A 17,391-nucleotide genomic window follows, 5' to 3' on the forward strand; every position below is an offset into this window, starting at 1 on the left:
GTGGAAACTATCTCCCATGGGAGGCACCCCACACTGAAGCCAGGGAAGAGCGAGTCCCCTGCACTGCTGCAGGGGACAAGGGAGAAAATTAGGGAGTGAAGTTGAGCCTGAAAAGAAGGGAAAGGTGGAAGGAAGGTACTTTAAGATTCAGTTTTGTATTTTATTATCCTATTCTGATTTTGATGTACATTTCTCCTTCCTTTTTCCCCCTCCTCTTTTAATTCAGGTCCAATTTGCAAAGTATCTGGAGGAATAAATCAGGACTGTAAGTCGAAGTCCCAAAGGGAAATAAAAGATGCACTGGTATTACTGTATTACTAGATTTGCTGAAATTTCTGCCATGGCTTGAAGGAAGCCATTGGAGTCTATATGCTGGCTACACATCAGCCTTTTTATTAACCAATTTGTCTTATTAGCAGTGGCACAAGCCTGACAGTCATTTTAGCACTGTGTCAGTAATTGATTGGACAATTTAGGAGTAAAAGATCCCCCCTACCCTGTATCAAGCCCGTCTTCTCTGTATTGTAGAGAAAAAAGGTTGATAGCACACAGGATTCCCAGATTACTCTGGTGAAAAAACATTAGATGACACAGTTGCTTCAGTCTCATCTTGAAAAAAGAAAAAGAAAACAGAAAAAGAAGGAAAAATAAAAGCCTGAAGAAATCTCACGAGACCCAAGCCTCCCAGGCTTACTGGCAAGTCTTTAAGATGGCTCTGGAGAGCTTTGCTAAGTCCCTGTAAATTCTCTGCAGAAAGTATCACAAGAGGAGCAGCTACAGGCAGCTCTCCCAGCTGGAAGGAATGCAGAGGGACCCATTTAAAAACCCACAGATGGACAACAGAACGTGGCAGGGTGAGTTAATGGCATGCTACAGCAGGGGCACAGTGCACAGGCACTGGATATTTTGGGAGGTAAGGGGTGACAGAACAATGGTGCATGAGATGAATCTTTGTGCCACTGTCCTGGGGAACACCAGGCAAGCCCACACACTGGTCTGGCAAAGCCAGCACAGACCAGAGAGGGGGTGACAGATCTGCCTCAGCCCTGCAGCTGCACTGAGAGGCATTTCAGCTCTCACCTGAAAGAGTCTGCCCTATGGAGATGGAGTCCAGATTCAAAGAATAAGAGGCCTAAATCAAGCAGGATATCAGCAAAATAGGAAGTCAACATGGTTCACAGCAATCAAAAGGAATGGGGAAGTCCAGGAAGCATTTATCATGGCCTAGAACAATCTTGGTCACTCTGGAAATACCAACATTACACATTACTTGTCCTGGACCTTCAAAAGACTGCTCAGGCAGGAACAGGTTATGAAGATTGGGAAATTGCCTTTCTTTGCAAACTCAGTTAAGCTTTTACAGCTACTTTCAGCTCAGCTTCTGCTGTTTCTTTCATAGCTTCTGTTGCATACTGGCTTTGGGATAGGCATTAATTCTATGTGCTAAATTAGTTAGGCAGAGCAGCTAAATTACAGCACCCATCCAGCTTATAAATGGGCTTTTTTATGCTGCTGTATCTCACAGTGGTACATCTTTTGTTCACAAGCTCTGCAAGTTATTGGTTTGGGGGTGTTGGTAACAAATGCAGTAGGAAAACATGAAGAAATTTAAAAGGACCAACACAACAGAACTTGGGCAAAAATACAAGCCTGTACTTGCTCCAGTCAATGGCAATGATTTCTCCTGCTGAAGGCTCTTCCCAGTGTCAGTATACCACTGACTGACCTTTCTCTAAAGTCAATGCTCAGGAACTTAGCACTCCAGCATTTTGAGAGCAGCAAATTGAATTGAGGTCATCATAACATGTATGAGCCAAGTAGAAGGGGTTGAAATGTTTTAAACACAGACAGGACTTCTCAGTGAGTCAAAATAGCAAGTGACACAATTAGGGAAAGGAAAATAAAAAGCTGCTAAGCTGTGGAGCAGCCTTTCCAAAACAGTCACTGCACATTGATTCAACCTTACCTTGTCGCAGAAGACTTTAATTTGGCAGTAGGCTCTGTGGACAGGTTTGTTACTCCTGTTATTGTAGCTGTAAGTGTCGATCTGAAGATTGAGGGGCAGGCCTTTAACTCCCTTCTGAGAGGAAAAATCTGTGCTGAGGCAGTTGACAGAAATGAAAACCTGCAGAGGAGGAAAGCAGCAGCTGTCAGTAGTGACACACAGACTCCTGGCTGACCACTGAGCAAGGGATACTTGGGGAGTGCTGAGGCTCAAATGCTGCTCCTTGCCACTACAGCAGCACCTTCCTTCTCCTGGGACACCAGGTAAAACCCCCAAGAAGCAATATAACATTCTTAAGTCTTTACATAAGCCACTGGAGGGGACAAAGCCACTTTGTCCAAAACAGATTCCATCAGACCCTCCAAACTCTAGGAAGACTCCACCCATCTTTCCAGCCAAGAACTCTCAAATGTCACCATCAAACTTTTAGCAAAAGGGATGCTCCTACAATCAATCCTCACTGCTCAGTGTTTATTAGCATCTTGGTAAGACCACAACCATGTTCCAAAAAATTCATGTTACTATGGGTAAGTTAAATCTTTCCATGAGTTTGACACGAGCACAGCTTATGCTTGAAAGTACTTGGTTGAGGCTTTTTTCAAGAGGCTATTAAAAGCTTTAAAAAAAATATTAGGCAATATGTAATCTTTAAACACAGGAATAACACCATTATTCCAGTGAGGGTTTCTGGGTTTCACACTAAGTTGAACACTTTGAATATTCCTTAGTAAGACCTTCAATACCCTGTTAACATTCAGCTGGAAAGGGTAAGAGAAACAGTTCCATTATTACAAAAAATTAATTACAGGGAAAATTAATTACACGGAGGAACATATCTAATTTCATTTTCACAACTGCTTGAAAAAAACAACAAAGAAACCCTCTAAAAAACACAAATCATACACAACCAGAGAACAAGTCCAATGCTGCTTAAGAGAATAAAGAAATATCCTTAAGTGGATACGAGCAGATAGACCAGAGTACTTTGTATCTAGATAATGGGCTTGCAGTGTGCCAGGCTTTTCTACAGACACAATGCCTATTACTGGCACACCTCAGAAGCTGTGAGGATTAATTACCAGGAATTTACAAGCCACCAAGACCTGCATCAGCTTCTCTCCTCTCTGCCTGAAGAATAAAGGCTGGGAACTCACTGCTTTAAAAAATAATCAAAGCCTTGGGAGCCAGAAGCACCTTCCCAGAGATTTTGCAGGAGCACCATGCAAGCCCCCGATGCTCACTCAGGTGGTGCCTCCAGCAGCTCCATCAGAGCAGCGAGCTGGTGCCACCTCCCGGAGCTGCACAGGCTCACACAGCCTAGGGAGAGCTACAGGCTCTGGCTTTGCTAAGGGCTGCTTATCAGCGTCCTCTTTGCATGGCTCTGAAACATCCTTTACCAGTTTTAACAAAGATGGGAGATGGGAATGTAAAACCCTGACCTGCTGATAGTTTGTAACCACTGATTTTTCCCTGCCATGTATAATAGAGCTGTATAAAAAGCTGGGGCAGGGAGGAAAAACAGTGCAGGTGAGGGACTTCTTTTGCAATAACCTGTCTGAGTGTTGGGGCTTCACACGCTGCTTCCTGCAGCCCCTGTGCCCTGAGAGGGCAGCACAGCTGCTCAGCAAGCAGCCCCCCTATTCCCCTCTGGGCACACACCATCCCAGAGATTCCAGTTCCCATGTCCCCACCAAGGCCTGCTGGGCCAAGGGACATGGAATGAGTGAAACACCACCCACCCAACCCAGGCCAGCACAGCAGCCCCCGACCCACACTGCTGCCTCTGGAGGGACTGAAGCCAGGAACACGTGCAGGATGCCAGGGGAGCTGGTGCTCAGTGCCTGCTCACCCTCCAGCTGTGCCCCAGCATCCCAAACCCACGCTGTTCCAAGACAACTTTTTGTGAAAGCATTAAATACATCACAAATCTCAGTCAGGAAAATTATTTTAAAAGAAGCTGTTTGCAGTCTTTCCCAGACTAACCCAAAGGATGGCTTTGCCTGCTTTTATCCACCCCACTTCCCTTCTTGCTACCTTTGCCTTCACAAGGACATTTTGCCTGCAGTGCTGGTACAGCCCGGGGGAAAGCTTCAAGGAGTTTGAAGAGCTGCTCTCACCAGCTTAGGAGTTTGGTAATCAGATGTATGCACACCCTGAATAATTGCATTCCCTGAGCAGGGGTTTTGTTTTTTAAAAGACCCTCAACTCTGGTGTTTGCATATTTTTACATTTTAAATTTTAAATTTACCTATACTGAATATTCACTCAACTCATTTCTGTATTAAAAAAATACTACAATCTTTAAGAAAAACATGCCCAAGCAGCCACATCAGCAGGTCCACCACCATCTCAGAATTTCTGTGAAATCCCTCAAATGAGTTTCACACCACTGGACACCAGAAGATTCAGTGTGCAGCATCAGCAGTTCACTAGCACATGGTGTCGCTTCTCTTCTGAGATTTCAAGTTCATGGTTTCAGTTTTTATGGCTTACCAGCCACACAAAGCCCACTGGGCTGAAGTAGAAGAGTTGGTCTCAGCACAAGAGACACATGTTACTACAGCAGAGCTGCACAGGTATCCCATGGGAATTTAGGACTGCCTGTCAGATGTCAAAGATTATCCTCCTACTTCAGAGTCTCCTGATTTGATTAGCTTTGGCTTTAAGCAGCTGACTTCATTTTCATGCCATTTAAATCTTCAGGACTCTAGGCAGGAGATGACAACTAAAACCTAATCATGTCTCTGAAGCAACAGAGAGCCAGCCTGTCTTCTCCTGTTTGTACTAAACCACTTCAGCTCAAAAGGAGCATCTACTTCTCCCTACCCACCCTGTACCTCCTATTTTGAGCAACTTCAGGTTGCCTCAAGCTTCACAAAACAGAATTTTAGCAAACAGCTTTTCCCAGTTTGGGCTAAGACAGTTTCAGCCAGGTTCTTAATGTACAGGAATATTGACTTACATTAGAAATGAAATGTAAGGCCAAGTGACTGCATCAGCTATATCCCCACCCCAAAATTGCCAGAAGAAAGAAAAACGCAACCACAGAAGTTGCTCTGCGTCTTCAGCCTGCTGAGCAAGATTCCTTTTCATGTGTCCAACCTATTTTTCTAAGGGCAGTTCCGCATTCTCAGCTATATTAAGATTTGTTGTTACTTTTAAAAAAAAAACATTTTCATCTCACCTCCCAAGATTCAACATAAAGACAGCATTTAAAAATAGAGCACTGTCAAGCCTGGGCACTTACACGCATGAGTCAAGCCCTCAAAAGTTACGCAGATTTTCTTTAAAACTGAGATTTGTAAAGGGATTAGAAACCTGTTCTCGAGTTATTTTGCTTGCTTGGCAGTTGAGCCTCTAGTCTATATTTGACTACATATATCTAGGCTACCACATAGCCAGGCTTTTCTCTCTAACTCAAGGCAGGCTTTATTCCTTTTTTTTTTCTGTTGATTTTTTCCACGCTTTTTCTAACCCTTTTTAAAAAAAGCTGAGATACTCATTGAGGCAAATGGCTTCACAATGGTGGCATATCAGATAAAATCAAACAGCATGAAAACTGTGAGCTGCTACAAGTTGCTAACCTCCCACACCTGGCATTCACCCCAACACTCCAGAGCCTCCTTTCCCCAACGCCATGCTGGGTTTCCTGCAGCCTTTGGGGCAGCCCAGCTGCACACAACAAAAGACTGAAGGCACAAGGATTAAAGCACCTCCTCTGGGATCATGCTGGAAGTTAGCGTGGGAAGAAGTCAGACCTCATGACTTCTCTGTCTGCTTTAACCATCCGACCCCTCATGCCCCTCCTCACCAAAGGTGGGAGGAACACACCGTGCCTACACTCAAATCCACGAGAAACAATCTTCCATTTTAATAACGCAGAAAAAAATTAATCCGACAGCTCTGCCGTGTGCCCTCAAGGAAGGGCAGCAGAGACAGCCAAGTTCTTTCCACACAGCACCTTCTTTTAACAAGATCTGCCTTTCAAACAAACCAGGAAAAACAGACATAATTAAAGGGCAATCAAAGCACTGCAGGAACCTCTCTGTCAGCGAGATGAAAGATGCCTTTTTTAAATGAAGGCTTGCATACCCAGATCTCTTCTCCTCAGTTTATCTTGGACGCCGTACTTTTCTGTCACACAGAAAGCACTAGCAATTCTGGTGAGTCCAAAGGCTACATATGCAGCAGCTTTAGATGAAATGTCACCTTGTGCAGGCTCATCTGCCCAGTTGGAAAGGAGCAGTGTAGGTTCTCACTCATGGCAGCTGGGGCTGCCACAGGCAATGGGGAGCAACTTGTGTTAGCACACCATGAATTCTGACCAGTGAGAGCAAACACAGGCACAGGTAGCACTATCCTGCAAAGTCCTGTACATCCTTCTGGATAAGGACCCACACAGGCAGACCTGGGACTTTTCCAGGCTGATCACCTTGCTCCACATTTATTTTGTTTCAAGAGAAGGCAGATAAATGGTATTATCTCCTCCCATTTATGAACCTATACATTTCTGTGTCCAAAGGATTAAGATATTACTCAACAAAATCCAAGTCCACTGGATATTTCTTTCTCTATTAAAAATTCAGATAACAACCTTAGCTCTTTTCTAACACTAGTACACCAAAGCCTCTCATTTTAACCAGTTTGGGTTGGAAGGGACCTTAAAGATCATCAAGTCCAGCCCCCATGTTATGGGCAGGGACACATTTCACCAGACCAGAAGGCTCAAAATCCCATCCAACCTGGTCTTCAACACTTGCAGGAATGAGGCATCCACAGCTTCTCCTGGCAGCCTGTTACAGTGGCTTAGCACCCCTCACAGTGAGGAATTTCCTCCTAATACCTAATGTGACTCTGTCAGTTTGAAACCATTCACCCTTGTTCTATATCACTGTAAGCCCCTGTAAAAAGTCCCCCTCCAGCATTCTTTTAGCCCCCCTTTTGGTCCTGGAGGGTGTTCTAAGGTCTCTCCAGAGCCATCTCTTCTTCAGGCTGTACAACCCCAACTCTTCAGCCTGTCTTCATAGGAGACATTCCAGGCTATGTTATATTCAGTCTGTGTTATATTCAACTTAAAATTGTCTGTATGTTTTTGATCTTGGATGACTGTGTTTGTACAGAATACAGAGTTTGGAGCCTACAACACAACAGGTTAAACTGCAATTAGCTTCTTTCCAGGGAATGCAGCTGCTTTTCTCAGCCTTGGCTAAATAGTTTCAATGTTATGCCCAAAATACAGTAGGCAAAGGGATTCCAGTGGATCTAGAAATCATTTTCCTGACACAAAGGCAGTGTATCCCTCTTCCATAAAGAAAAATTAACCAGAATCTCAAAGTTTGTAATTGCAATGCTGATAGCTGAAATCATATGGTTTCTCTAAAGGCTTGGACAAATATAAACAGCAAAGAGGAAAAAAAAACCCCAGAGTATTTTCTAAAGATTGGTCCCCATATGTTTCCTCTATGCTGCAAGCTGGTTGGATGGAAAACATCTCCTGTCCAACAGCCTTATGAAGTACACCAACAGAGTTCCAAGCCCTTCTGAGAGGCAGAGCTGTCAACCTGGGCACTGCCTTGTGCCAATGTAGCTACGTGGCTTCCAAGATTGGCTCTGGGTGAGAGCCAAGCAGCTTCGAGTGCAGGCAGGGCAAGCACAGGTCTGCCTGCACACATCCACGAAGGCATGTCCTAAGAAAGCAGCTCTGGGAAGACTCTTCTGTATTTAAAAGAAAAAAAACCCAAACCCACACTTTGGTAAGATCACCTGAGAGGTGGCTAATCTTACTGCTCTCACATTCGTTTCTTCACCTCCCACACGCACCACAGGTTTTGCATCAGCAGGAGGTGAGCCAGGAAAGAGATAAAAAAATTGGGCAATTCATGCACCTGTGGGCTCCTGAGCCACCTCCTGCCTTTGGGATCGGATGCTCCAAAAAAGGCTTGTCTGGCACATGGCTGACAGGGCTGCATCCGCCCCAGCTCCGCCAGGCAGCCCCAGCACCATCCTGCTCACAGCCCACGAGAGTGAGTTTGCATTCAAACCTACCACTCCCAATCTGGGTGACTTACACAGAGGCCATCATGGGTCCCACACCATGTCAAGGAATGACAAGTGGGAAATACAATCCGCCTCCAGATAAAGAACATCCTCCTAGCAAGTTTACTCCACCAACAAAACAAAAAGGAATGGTAATGAAAGGAAAATACATATTCTGCTCACAAAGAGCAATGCTGATTGTTATTCCAACCTGTTCTGAGGCAAGGAAATATAGGAATGTCTCTGCTCACAACACCTGGGAAACATGGGGATAATGGTTCCCAGTCCTACTGATGCTTCCTCCCACCCCACACTTTGATAAGATAAAGCTGCGGGCCAGGTTTTGTAAGGTTGGTTGGAAAGAAAGTAAAAACAGCAGTTTGGAAAAAACAGTGACAATGTGTTGAAAAAAAACCCCAAGCAACAAATAAACAACAACAACAAAAAAACCACCAAAAATCCCCCACATCAACAACAACAACACAAGTCTCCAAAAACAATGACAAAAGGTGAAACACAACAACAAAACCCAAAACAGAGAATTAAGTCTATAAATGCACAAAAATTACTGAAAATAAAGAGTTGCCATCAGACAAAAAAGGAATAGAGAAAAGGGAAAAGAAAAGCAAAAAATCACCTCCTAGTTTTCTCTATAGAAAAGCTAATGTCAAGAGATTTTCCTTTCAGTTTTGGGAAACACCCTGTGAGCTCCTACTTGGAAGGCCAGACAATGGCAGAGGCTTGGGACATGAAGGTGAGATAAAATACTGGGTTGAAAACTTCTAGTTGGCAATGCTTAAAATCAAGGATGGCATATGCTTGTTTTCCAGAAAACCCAGGACAGAGCAGGGAGAGGTCAGTGTTAAGAGGCAGGTAAGCAATACTTGCTATGACTTTCCTATGTCACTGCTCCAAAGGCTCTGTGTACCTGCCTCAAAGTATTTGTGGTCTGCAGCCTTGGCTTCACACCAATCTCTTTCCTTTAAGTATGTTTGACTCATCACATTTCATAGTTTCATTTCCAACTAGTCAAACCTGTACCTCCTCAATGCTGCTGAAGGTGGCAACACCTTCTTTAATGAGGCATATGACTGCTGCTTCATTACAATGGCATCCATATAAATGGATGCAATATTCATCAATCAAAAAAGTTTAAATTCTTTCTACAGCGTACACCAAGGGAGGATTAGGCTAGAATAAGCTCCTAAAATAAATCAGTAGTGTACCACCCAGTCTCGCTTCAAGTTGTAGCAAGAGATCCACCCTCTCCAAAAACTGAACTCCTCTAAACAAAATAATCTTGCCAACACATGGGAGGATCTGCCAAGAAGACCACCCTTATTGCCTAAATTTCTATTTCAAAAGGCTATCCCGAATTAGATGCAAATTACCATAATATTAGGACCATTCCACTCTTCTTGGACCAAAAAAAAAGTAATAAAAAAGTACTGTTTAATTGCTATGTCATTCAGGGCATCAATTAAGACACACTACAGCATCTTCCCTTTGGTGAAAAGCAGCAAAAAGCTCTGTCATGATATTCCTGAGCTCAAAATGCCTGTTACACTCTCTCCATGTATTCCCTTTTAGTAGAATGAGGTTTTTCACACAGCATCTGGCTTACAATGACTTTTTTTTTTTTGGGAGGGAAGAAGTAGGAGGACAATAGAACCCTTAATGTGCAGTGACATCATTTTTGGCTGCAGTCCCATTACCCAGCCTATAGCAAGCCAGACCAAAGACCTCCACGGGGGCCTTCTCTGGGAGCTGCTGGAAGCAATGCTGCCTTTCAGAAGGGGTGCCCCAGCACAAGGGCAGGATCCCTGCCCTGTCAGAGCTCCAGAAACAGGCAGGAGGCTCTTGCAGTCACTGTGCAGACAACAATTCACCCTGTTCAGACAAGAGGCCCCAACCCTCCTGCTCCACAGGGCAAGAGCTCAGACAGGATTTGAGCAAAGCAGGATCCAGCAAAGCCAGTTAACCCTGGGGAAACCAATCTGTCCAGATTATTCAAGTGCCACTGACCTGAGAGCAGGCCATGTCCCCAGGCCAGAGTTAAGGGACAGAATTTGCTTTGCAGCCTAACGGGTAACATAGCAGAGATAACAGGACAACAGCCAACGTTAGGAAGAGCAGTATGAAATGTGCATTTAGCTGCAACATAGTGGCAATCTTCATTAAAAGACCTTTATTGGGTTCCAATCAAGAAAAGGAGAGCCTGGGAAGAGATGGATCCCAGCCTCAAAAACTCATGTCCTGAAACTAAAACCATTTATTCTGACTGACATGGGCGACACAGACCCAAAAAGGGCTGCAAGGATTCCTATTCCCAACTTCTAACATCCCCACATTTCAAAGACAGCCAAGCCTGCTCAGTGAACAAGAAGGGGCAGACACCTCTAGAGAAAGCTGCACCCCAGCTCTAGACACCCTAATGAAGTCACAGACGCAACAGATGACGAGCTTGTGTTCAGACATCTAAAAGCTTCTCTGCAGAAGAACCCCACCTTGACTGTCTGCCCACGGCAGACATCCATCTGGGGTGGGAAACTGTTTGAAGTCTCCACAAGCCTCAGGGTAACTCAGCTGCACATCTCAGACTCATCAGATCATGCTTCCACTCCAGCAGGATGGCTCCTGATTGAGGAGCTACACTGGCTTTCTTAAATACCCCATTCAACAATCCACCAGTCATCAACTGATTTTCTAGTCCACCCTCTTCCCTTTTCTGCTTACAAAGCATGACTGCCTCCCCATTCAACTATTCCCTTGCCCTGCTCTGGCAGGTGATGGGATCAGACCTCACCTCTAACACAGACATCTGAAAGCCCACCTGAATCACTGCTTACCCCCTCTGCAGTGTCTCCTGACAATCCTTCTAACCCCACTCTCACTTCTCCTTCAAATCTCAACAGTACCACTTCAGGGCAGGTTGCCTCTTTCAAAGTCTGGCCTTCCTCCCCAGCCCTCGTTCCCCTCACTGTCTCAGAGCAAGGAGGCTTTGGATGCTGGGTTCTTTTCCAGCTTGAACACACTCTTGCAAAGGTCAGAGAATACTTAAAGCAGCCTCTGTTGAGAAGTGGCTGCTTCCAGCAGCTCCTGTGATGTCCCAAAACAACAGAAGAGGGCAGAGAGGAGCTGCCAGAGAGAAGCACATTTACTCTGAAAGCCATGGACACGGTCAGGTCCCAGAGTGGGCAGTGTCTGTCATGCATGAAATATCCCTGGTTTCTACACCCAAGGGCTCAGTAACAGCACAGCAATGCAGGCAGCTGTGGGACAATTCCAGCTGTGCAGAGCCAGGCTGTCCAATGTGTCCAGCAACCAGAGCCCTGGCCTTGCTCTCTGCTCTCCCAGCACAACACAGCTGGGAAGTTCCTTTCTACAGGAGGAGCACATGACTTGTATTGTATGAAAAGAGCGTTTCTTCACCAGAAAGGCGCAGTTTACTAAACCCCCTTAGTGCCCCAAGGGCACTGGCAAAAGCACTCTCAGGCAGGTGACACCCTCCTGAACAGACACACTGGCAGAGGTGCAATATTCCTGTACATCCCCACAAGAAGGTAAATACATGGTCCCAGAGCTGCTAAGGGCATCTCCTTGTGATAATATGCTATTTCTGCTTCAATCTGACACACACCCTGCGCGTCCAAATGAGTAACTACATCAGAGAGCCCAGACACAGAGCCTCATCACCTCCCATTTGACATGGCTGCACAGGATCAAATCATTTCCACAGCAAACTGGAAGGAAAAGCAAGAGGGAAACGGGAGAAGCAGCAAGCCCAGAAGAATCACCTGGCACTGGTCCTCCAGGGCTCAGGAAGCAAATTTCTAATGATCAAGGTTAAACATACTGTCTATGCAGCACTTCTGCTGTTATTAAATATAAACACTGTATTTATTGCTGTGAAGGAATTTCTGTAACATCAGAAACTCAGCTCTATCTGTTCCTTGCTTTCTTCATATACTTTAAGACTGCTGTCAGGGGTTGGGGGGAAGGGAGGGAAAGGAAAAGAGAGAGCAAGAGCATACAAGGTAAATGAGCCATGCAATAAAAATTGTTGAAATTGGCTCAGACATCTCCTGATAAGATCAGAAGTAGAGAAAGAACTGCAGATCATCTTGTGAGAAATTCAGTCACTGAGAAAACACATCCATTCAGGGAAAAAATGAAGTTAAACAGACATTTAAGAACATGGAGTCTTTGCTAAAAATGCCAATTCTTTAAATACTGAAATTGAGGGTGTTTTTGTCTTAATATGATTCTGATCCCAAGAGTCAAGGCTTGCATATTTGGTATCAACAGCGCCCTCTGAAAGTTCATATAAACCAGGAGTCTCAGTATATGGATCTCACACACTAAGACTGTGAATCTGGAGGCAAATTTGCCTCTGTAGCTAAAAAAGTCTGTCTCACAGCTCCCCACACCATTTCATCCCATGAAGTTCAGCCATGAGGTGAAATATCACCATGAAGGTCCTTAGACCCTTTCAAGATGCTATTGGCAATTTCATTATAGACTGAAACTAATCATTCATGGGTCTGTAGAGTAACTTGGCAATAGCCACCTGGTAGGAAGGGATGGCTTTCCTTGGGGCAGCCACAAGGTTCTCAGCACCAGCTGTGAGCCCTGCTCCTGAGTTAATGGCCCGTCCCTACTGCTGCAGAGTGGCTCAGCCAGCAGAGAGGCAGCTGCAGAAAGTGCTTCCAGCTCCTTGAGGACTTGCATTGTTCTGCCTGCATGATCCACCCCTGTGTGCAAATCCTAAGCCTTTGCATACCTCCTAGACACCGACTCCCTGCGTTTGTTAAATGTTTGACTGGCTATGGCAGCAGGATAATACTTACTGACTCCTTTTGACAGCTCTTCTGTTTGTTCACAAAGTGAAGTGCTTCATGTTTTAGAAATCATGTCAGCCTTTTAGCATCCTCCAGCAGATAAGGCCCTCCCTGCCAGCCCTCTCAACCCGACTGAAGCCAAATCTGCTGAAAAGGCGATCCTGGCACCCAACACCAGACTCAAAAGTAACGTCCCACACATTGCAAAGCACTTTCAGCAGCAGCACACACAGCTCCTCACTGCTGTCTGCTACGCATCCCAAACTTCTCCCACAGAGCTGAAACCTAGCAGCAGTCTCCATACAGTATTTTCTCCACAGCTCTTGTGCAGGACAGCGCACAGTTTGTGGTGACAGCAAGCTCTGTGCAGTGACAGCAGCCCTTGCTCCTCCTGAAGAGCAGGAGCACACACAGCTCCAGAGAAGGAGCTGTGTTCTTTGCTGAGAGTTCCCCCAAGCCAGGCTCTCCCTAGACATGGCACTCTGCAGCCATCAGTGTTTGTCCCCATGATGCTGGTGACTACTGGGACTGCTTGCTGGTACCACTTACTAGCACTGCCAAGGAAACAGCCAGTCTCCAAAAAGGAATGGAAACCATTCCCAATTTTTAAAGAAAACCCAGGCAGTAATGAAATTCTCAAAAGAAAATTCCTTCACTTTGACTCCAGCAGCTAACCAGTGAGAAATGCCTCTAGAACTGGGTTGGCTCCACGCTTTGACTTTTCCTTGAACCTACAAGATACACAAGGCTTTTCCAGCAGCCAGAGTGGCTCAAACAGCTGCAGTAAGCTACTAGCCAGGGAAGCTTCCTGTACCTACACACCTACAAAAGCACCCACAGCCCTGAGGAAAGATCAAACCAGAGTTCACCAGGAGGCTGTTCTAGTTAGAAATAGGTCACTGGGTGTTGGGATTCGCGGTTTAAGCAATGCATGCCGCAGCTGCTCCCTCTCTGGTGGAAAGCAAGGCCATGGCTGGAGCCCCAGCTCCCCTGCAGCTGCCCCCTACACCTCCCTCACACCTCCTCTGCTCCCAAACGCTCCTCTGTGCTTCCTTCTGTCAGTACTTGTCTCTCAGGCAGCCACTTCTGCCAAGAACCCTAAAGCAGTTGCAAAGCTCTCCCAGTTGCACATGCAAACCCTCTTAAGAAATAGCCAGAAGGTTTTGCCTAATGTAGGAGCGTAAACAAACTTGTTACACGCTAATCACCAGGTAGGCCACACACCCTTCCCTTCCCCCAGCCCCTGAATCTGCTCAAAGGACAGGAAATACAATCGTGGTCACATACCTTTGCTTCCTCGTTGATGTCCCAGGTGAAGGATATTGCATTGTAGGCAATCTCCTCAATGTTGCTGATGGTGTTGAAGCTCTCCTTATAGTCAGCTGTCACACAGAAGGGTTCATGAGGGAGAGGAAGAAGAGATATTACCTGAGTTCTTAATCACATGAAGCAGCCAGAAACTGTACCTCTTCAGCAGCCCCTTGGGGGGCAAAAAAAAGCTGAACTGTACCTTAGGAATGGATTTTTAAAGAGGCTGGAAATGGTTCTCACACACAAAAAAACCCTCAACAAACAGGAGGAAGGAGCAAAATGGGACTTGCAAAAATTCTAAACTAGAAACTGCAGTGACAAAGGCAGATCCCAAATATGAGGTGTTCTGTGCTATGTGCGGGAAACTCTACCCTGTATGGCAAGGACATAAGCTCTCAATAAAACTCCTTCAATAACAAACAAAGATTTGCATGCGCGTCTGCTTTAAGTGCCAAGTGATTAATCCCTGCTTTGATTCACAGAAGGAAGGGACCAGGAGTACAGCCCAGCCTTCAGCCAGTGAAGGCTGGAACCCAGCCAGCCCCAGCCTTGTCTGGAGGCAAGTGGAAATTTGCAGTGTTTTCTTTTTTTACATGTACCAAAGACGAGTTGTGAGCAAAGCTGTGGGAAGGAGGATCATTAGGCTCGAGGTATTCCTACAAGGATCTTGTCCTTTGAAGAAACACAATATTTAGGACAGCCACTGGGACTACAAGCTGTGACTTAGCTACAAGTACCAGGATATTCTAAGAAAACCTGTTGTATGGAGGGGATTGTTGGATTTCCCAAGACAAAACCCACCAATCAAAATCCTAAAAAAAAAAAAAAAATCAGCCTCTTTGATGAGCTCTAAAAACTACAGCATTAGTTCCAATCACAAACCATCTCTGGGATTTCAGCAAAGCTATGGAGGGCAGAGAGGGATCCAGAAGTTCCTTAAAATAACAAAGCTTTGGCAGAAAACGGAACCTTGCCAAGGAATTAAGTCTTAAGTCTGACATCAGCAATGAGACTGTTCCTTACCTATGTCAATGCATCTTTGTTTGGCTGTGTGCTGTCTTGAGTGCCAGTATTTCCAGTGCCTGAGCTGATCTTCCCTTGTTTTGTCTTCAGCAAACACAACCATAATGACACTCTGAAAGGAGAGAGGGAAAGATTAAAAAAAAAAAACAAACAAAAACATGAAAGAGAAATAAAGAAAAGGCCAGAGAGTACATTTGGTTTGGAGCTTTAGGCTTTTCCACTTGAGGCAGTACAGTATACCTGGAACACCGTTGCCAAACAGGAAAGCAGACAACAGCACTTTCTGGGTCATAAACAGAGATGAGCAGAACTGCTCTCCTAACCAGAATTCAAGGATCTCATTCCAGGTGTTGCATCACCTTTACACAAGTGCTGACACCACTTCTTAACAGTCTGAGCCAAGCTGGGCTGGCCTGGCAGTAGGTGGACAGCAAAGGAACGAGCACTGACGTAAGAGCACAGCTAAGCTGGCCTTTGTGCTGATGCTCTGGTCGAGATTGCTGCACTTTAAGGTTACCATGGTGCACACCCTCCCTCCCAAGAAACCACAAGTGCTGCCACTCACTCGAACTTTACTGATGGGGTGGTGGATTCCTTCAGTGCTGCTGACTTCTTTCAGCGTGATTGGGTAAAATTGACCTTTATTCAGGTAAGTCATTGTGCTGTCCCCAGGCTTCTGTCGGAGGGACTTGGAGGCTTCCAGAGTGTATTCAAAGTTATTCCTATAATGTGAAGAGTGTAGTGATTGCTAAGGCATTTTCCTGGAAAGCTGATTAAACGTCCCACATTTAATTTGGAGAAATTCCAAAGTCGTTAGCTGACTCATTAAGCCACCAACAGGCAAAGAAGTTGGAAAACAGGATGAGCCCCTTTTCCAACCATTTCCTTCATGAATGAACATTTTAAGAGAAGTTCTTGGCAAGCTAAATCCTAAGACACATCAGCAGGCAAGACTGGAAGGTCCCTATTCAGGCTGAGAGCAGCAAGCTGCCCTCAACCAACAGAAAAGTATCTATTAGCAATTTAATTAAATTCACAAGTCAATAAGCTACTCAGAGGCCATCACCCTCTCAACTGCAACTATCAAACAAGTTGCTCCCCTCCTCTGGAGTTCAGGTGAGTTTTATTTCTCCTGTTTTTGATGTAAATTTCCAGCAGACTGAGAGCAAGACAAGCACACCAGGGAGGGGGGCACAGATGGAAGCAAACTCCCAGATCACTCCCAGACAGTACTGCCTCTTCCCATGGGACACAGATTTGGTGCAAGGACCCTAACTGAAGATGGGTGGTATTTACAGTCCTCCAGGTAGTTTTCTTTAAAGTATTTGTTTTCTTCAGAGATACAATTTTATCTTTACAGCTACAATTTTCAACTGTGAAATTCAAAAAAGCAGACAATTGTGGGTTTGAGATGCACAAGCCCCCTCAAAATCCAACTGTGACTTGGTGCAAACTGGCATGAGTTGTACTGCTTGCTCATGGACAACTGAGAGAATAGGAGGATATGGGCAAATGGGAGCCTTAAATCATTACCCAGAAATGCTGTCAAAAACATAATCTTCTGAATTCATGTTGGCCATTCGGAGATTCAGTTCAGTAGGAAAGAAAACCTGGAGTAGACAAAACAACAATTAACACTGCAGCAAAAAGAAAAGTCAGTATTAAATAGACACTCCTTACCACGGAACTTCTGTCAGGCAAATTGTTCAACAGATAACAAACGATTTTTGGTTTCAACAAACAGGACACTTGAATAGTGTTTTAATCCAAAACTTCTGGGTGTCAGCTAAGCACAACATCTCGTAAGCCTTCCAAGTCAGCTTAAGGCAAAATTTTAGTGCTTTCCCAAATCTCGAAGGGTATAGCTACACAGCTCCTTGAGGTTTGGCTTAAAAATCAAAACATGGTTACACTGCTATTTTCAGTTGCTATCATAAAACAAAACCCACACATTTTCTCACTCAAGGGCCCTACATAATCCAACTGTTTTCTATGGACACACACCACACCTAGAAACTGGCAGTAAGGAAGCTTATATACAGTCACTTCACTTTGGTACCTGCAAAGGCACCACAGAGTGCTGAACTCTTGCAAAACCCTGGCTCTATGGATCGAGATAACTATTTCCACACTCTGCAAGCCAAAGCCTCTGTCACTAGTCAGATTAGTCATTCA

At 45.0% G+C, this 17,391-nt stretch overlaps 1 protein-coding gene across 2 annotated transcripts in view; it reads right to left on the reverse strand.

Moving 5' to 3' along the window:
* GRHL1 (grainyhead like transcription factor 1) overlaps window positions 1-17,391 on the reverse strand; it is a 37,882-nt gene that overhangs the window by 11,795 nt on the left and 8,696 nt on the right. For both annotated transcript variants that reach the window (XM_058020598.1, XM_058020597.1), the window contains exons 5-9: window positions 16,750-16,826; window positions 15,782-15,938; window positions 15,217-15,328; window positions 14,170-14,264; window positions 1,967-2,125 (exon numbers count right to left, since the gene is read on the reverse strand). In XM_058020598.1, coding sequence (XP_057876581.1) covers window positions 1,967-2,125; window positions 14,170-14,264; window positions 15,217-15,328; window positions 15,782-15,938; window positions 16,750-16,826 — 600 coding nt within the window. The remainder of the gene's footprint in view (window positions 1-1,966; window positions 2,126-14,169; window positions 14,265-15,216; window positions 15,329-15,781; window positions 15,939-16,749; window positions 16,827-17,391) is intronic.

Source organism: Melospiza georgiana, chromosome 3, assembly GCF_028018845.1.
Source record: "Melospiza georgiana isolate bMelGeo1 chromosome 3, bMelGeo1.pri, whole genome shotgun sequence".
Classification (NCBI taxonomy): domain Eukaryota; kingdom Metazoa; phylum Chordata; class Aves; order Passeriformes; family Passerellidae; genus Melospiza; species Melospiza georgiana.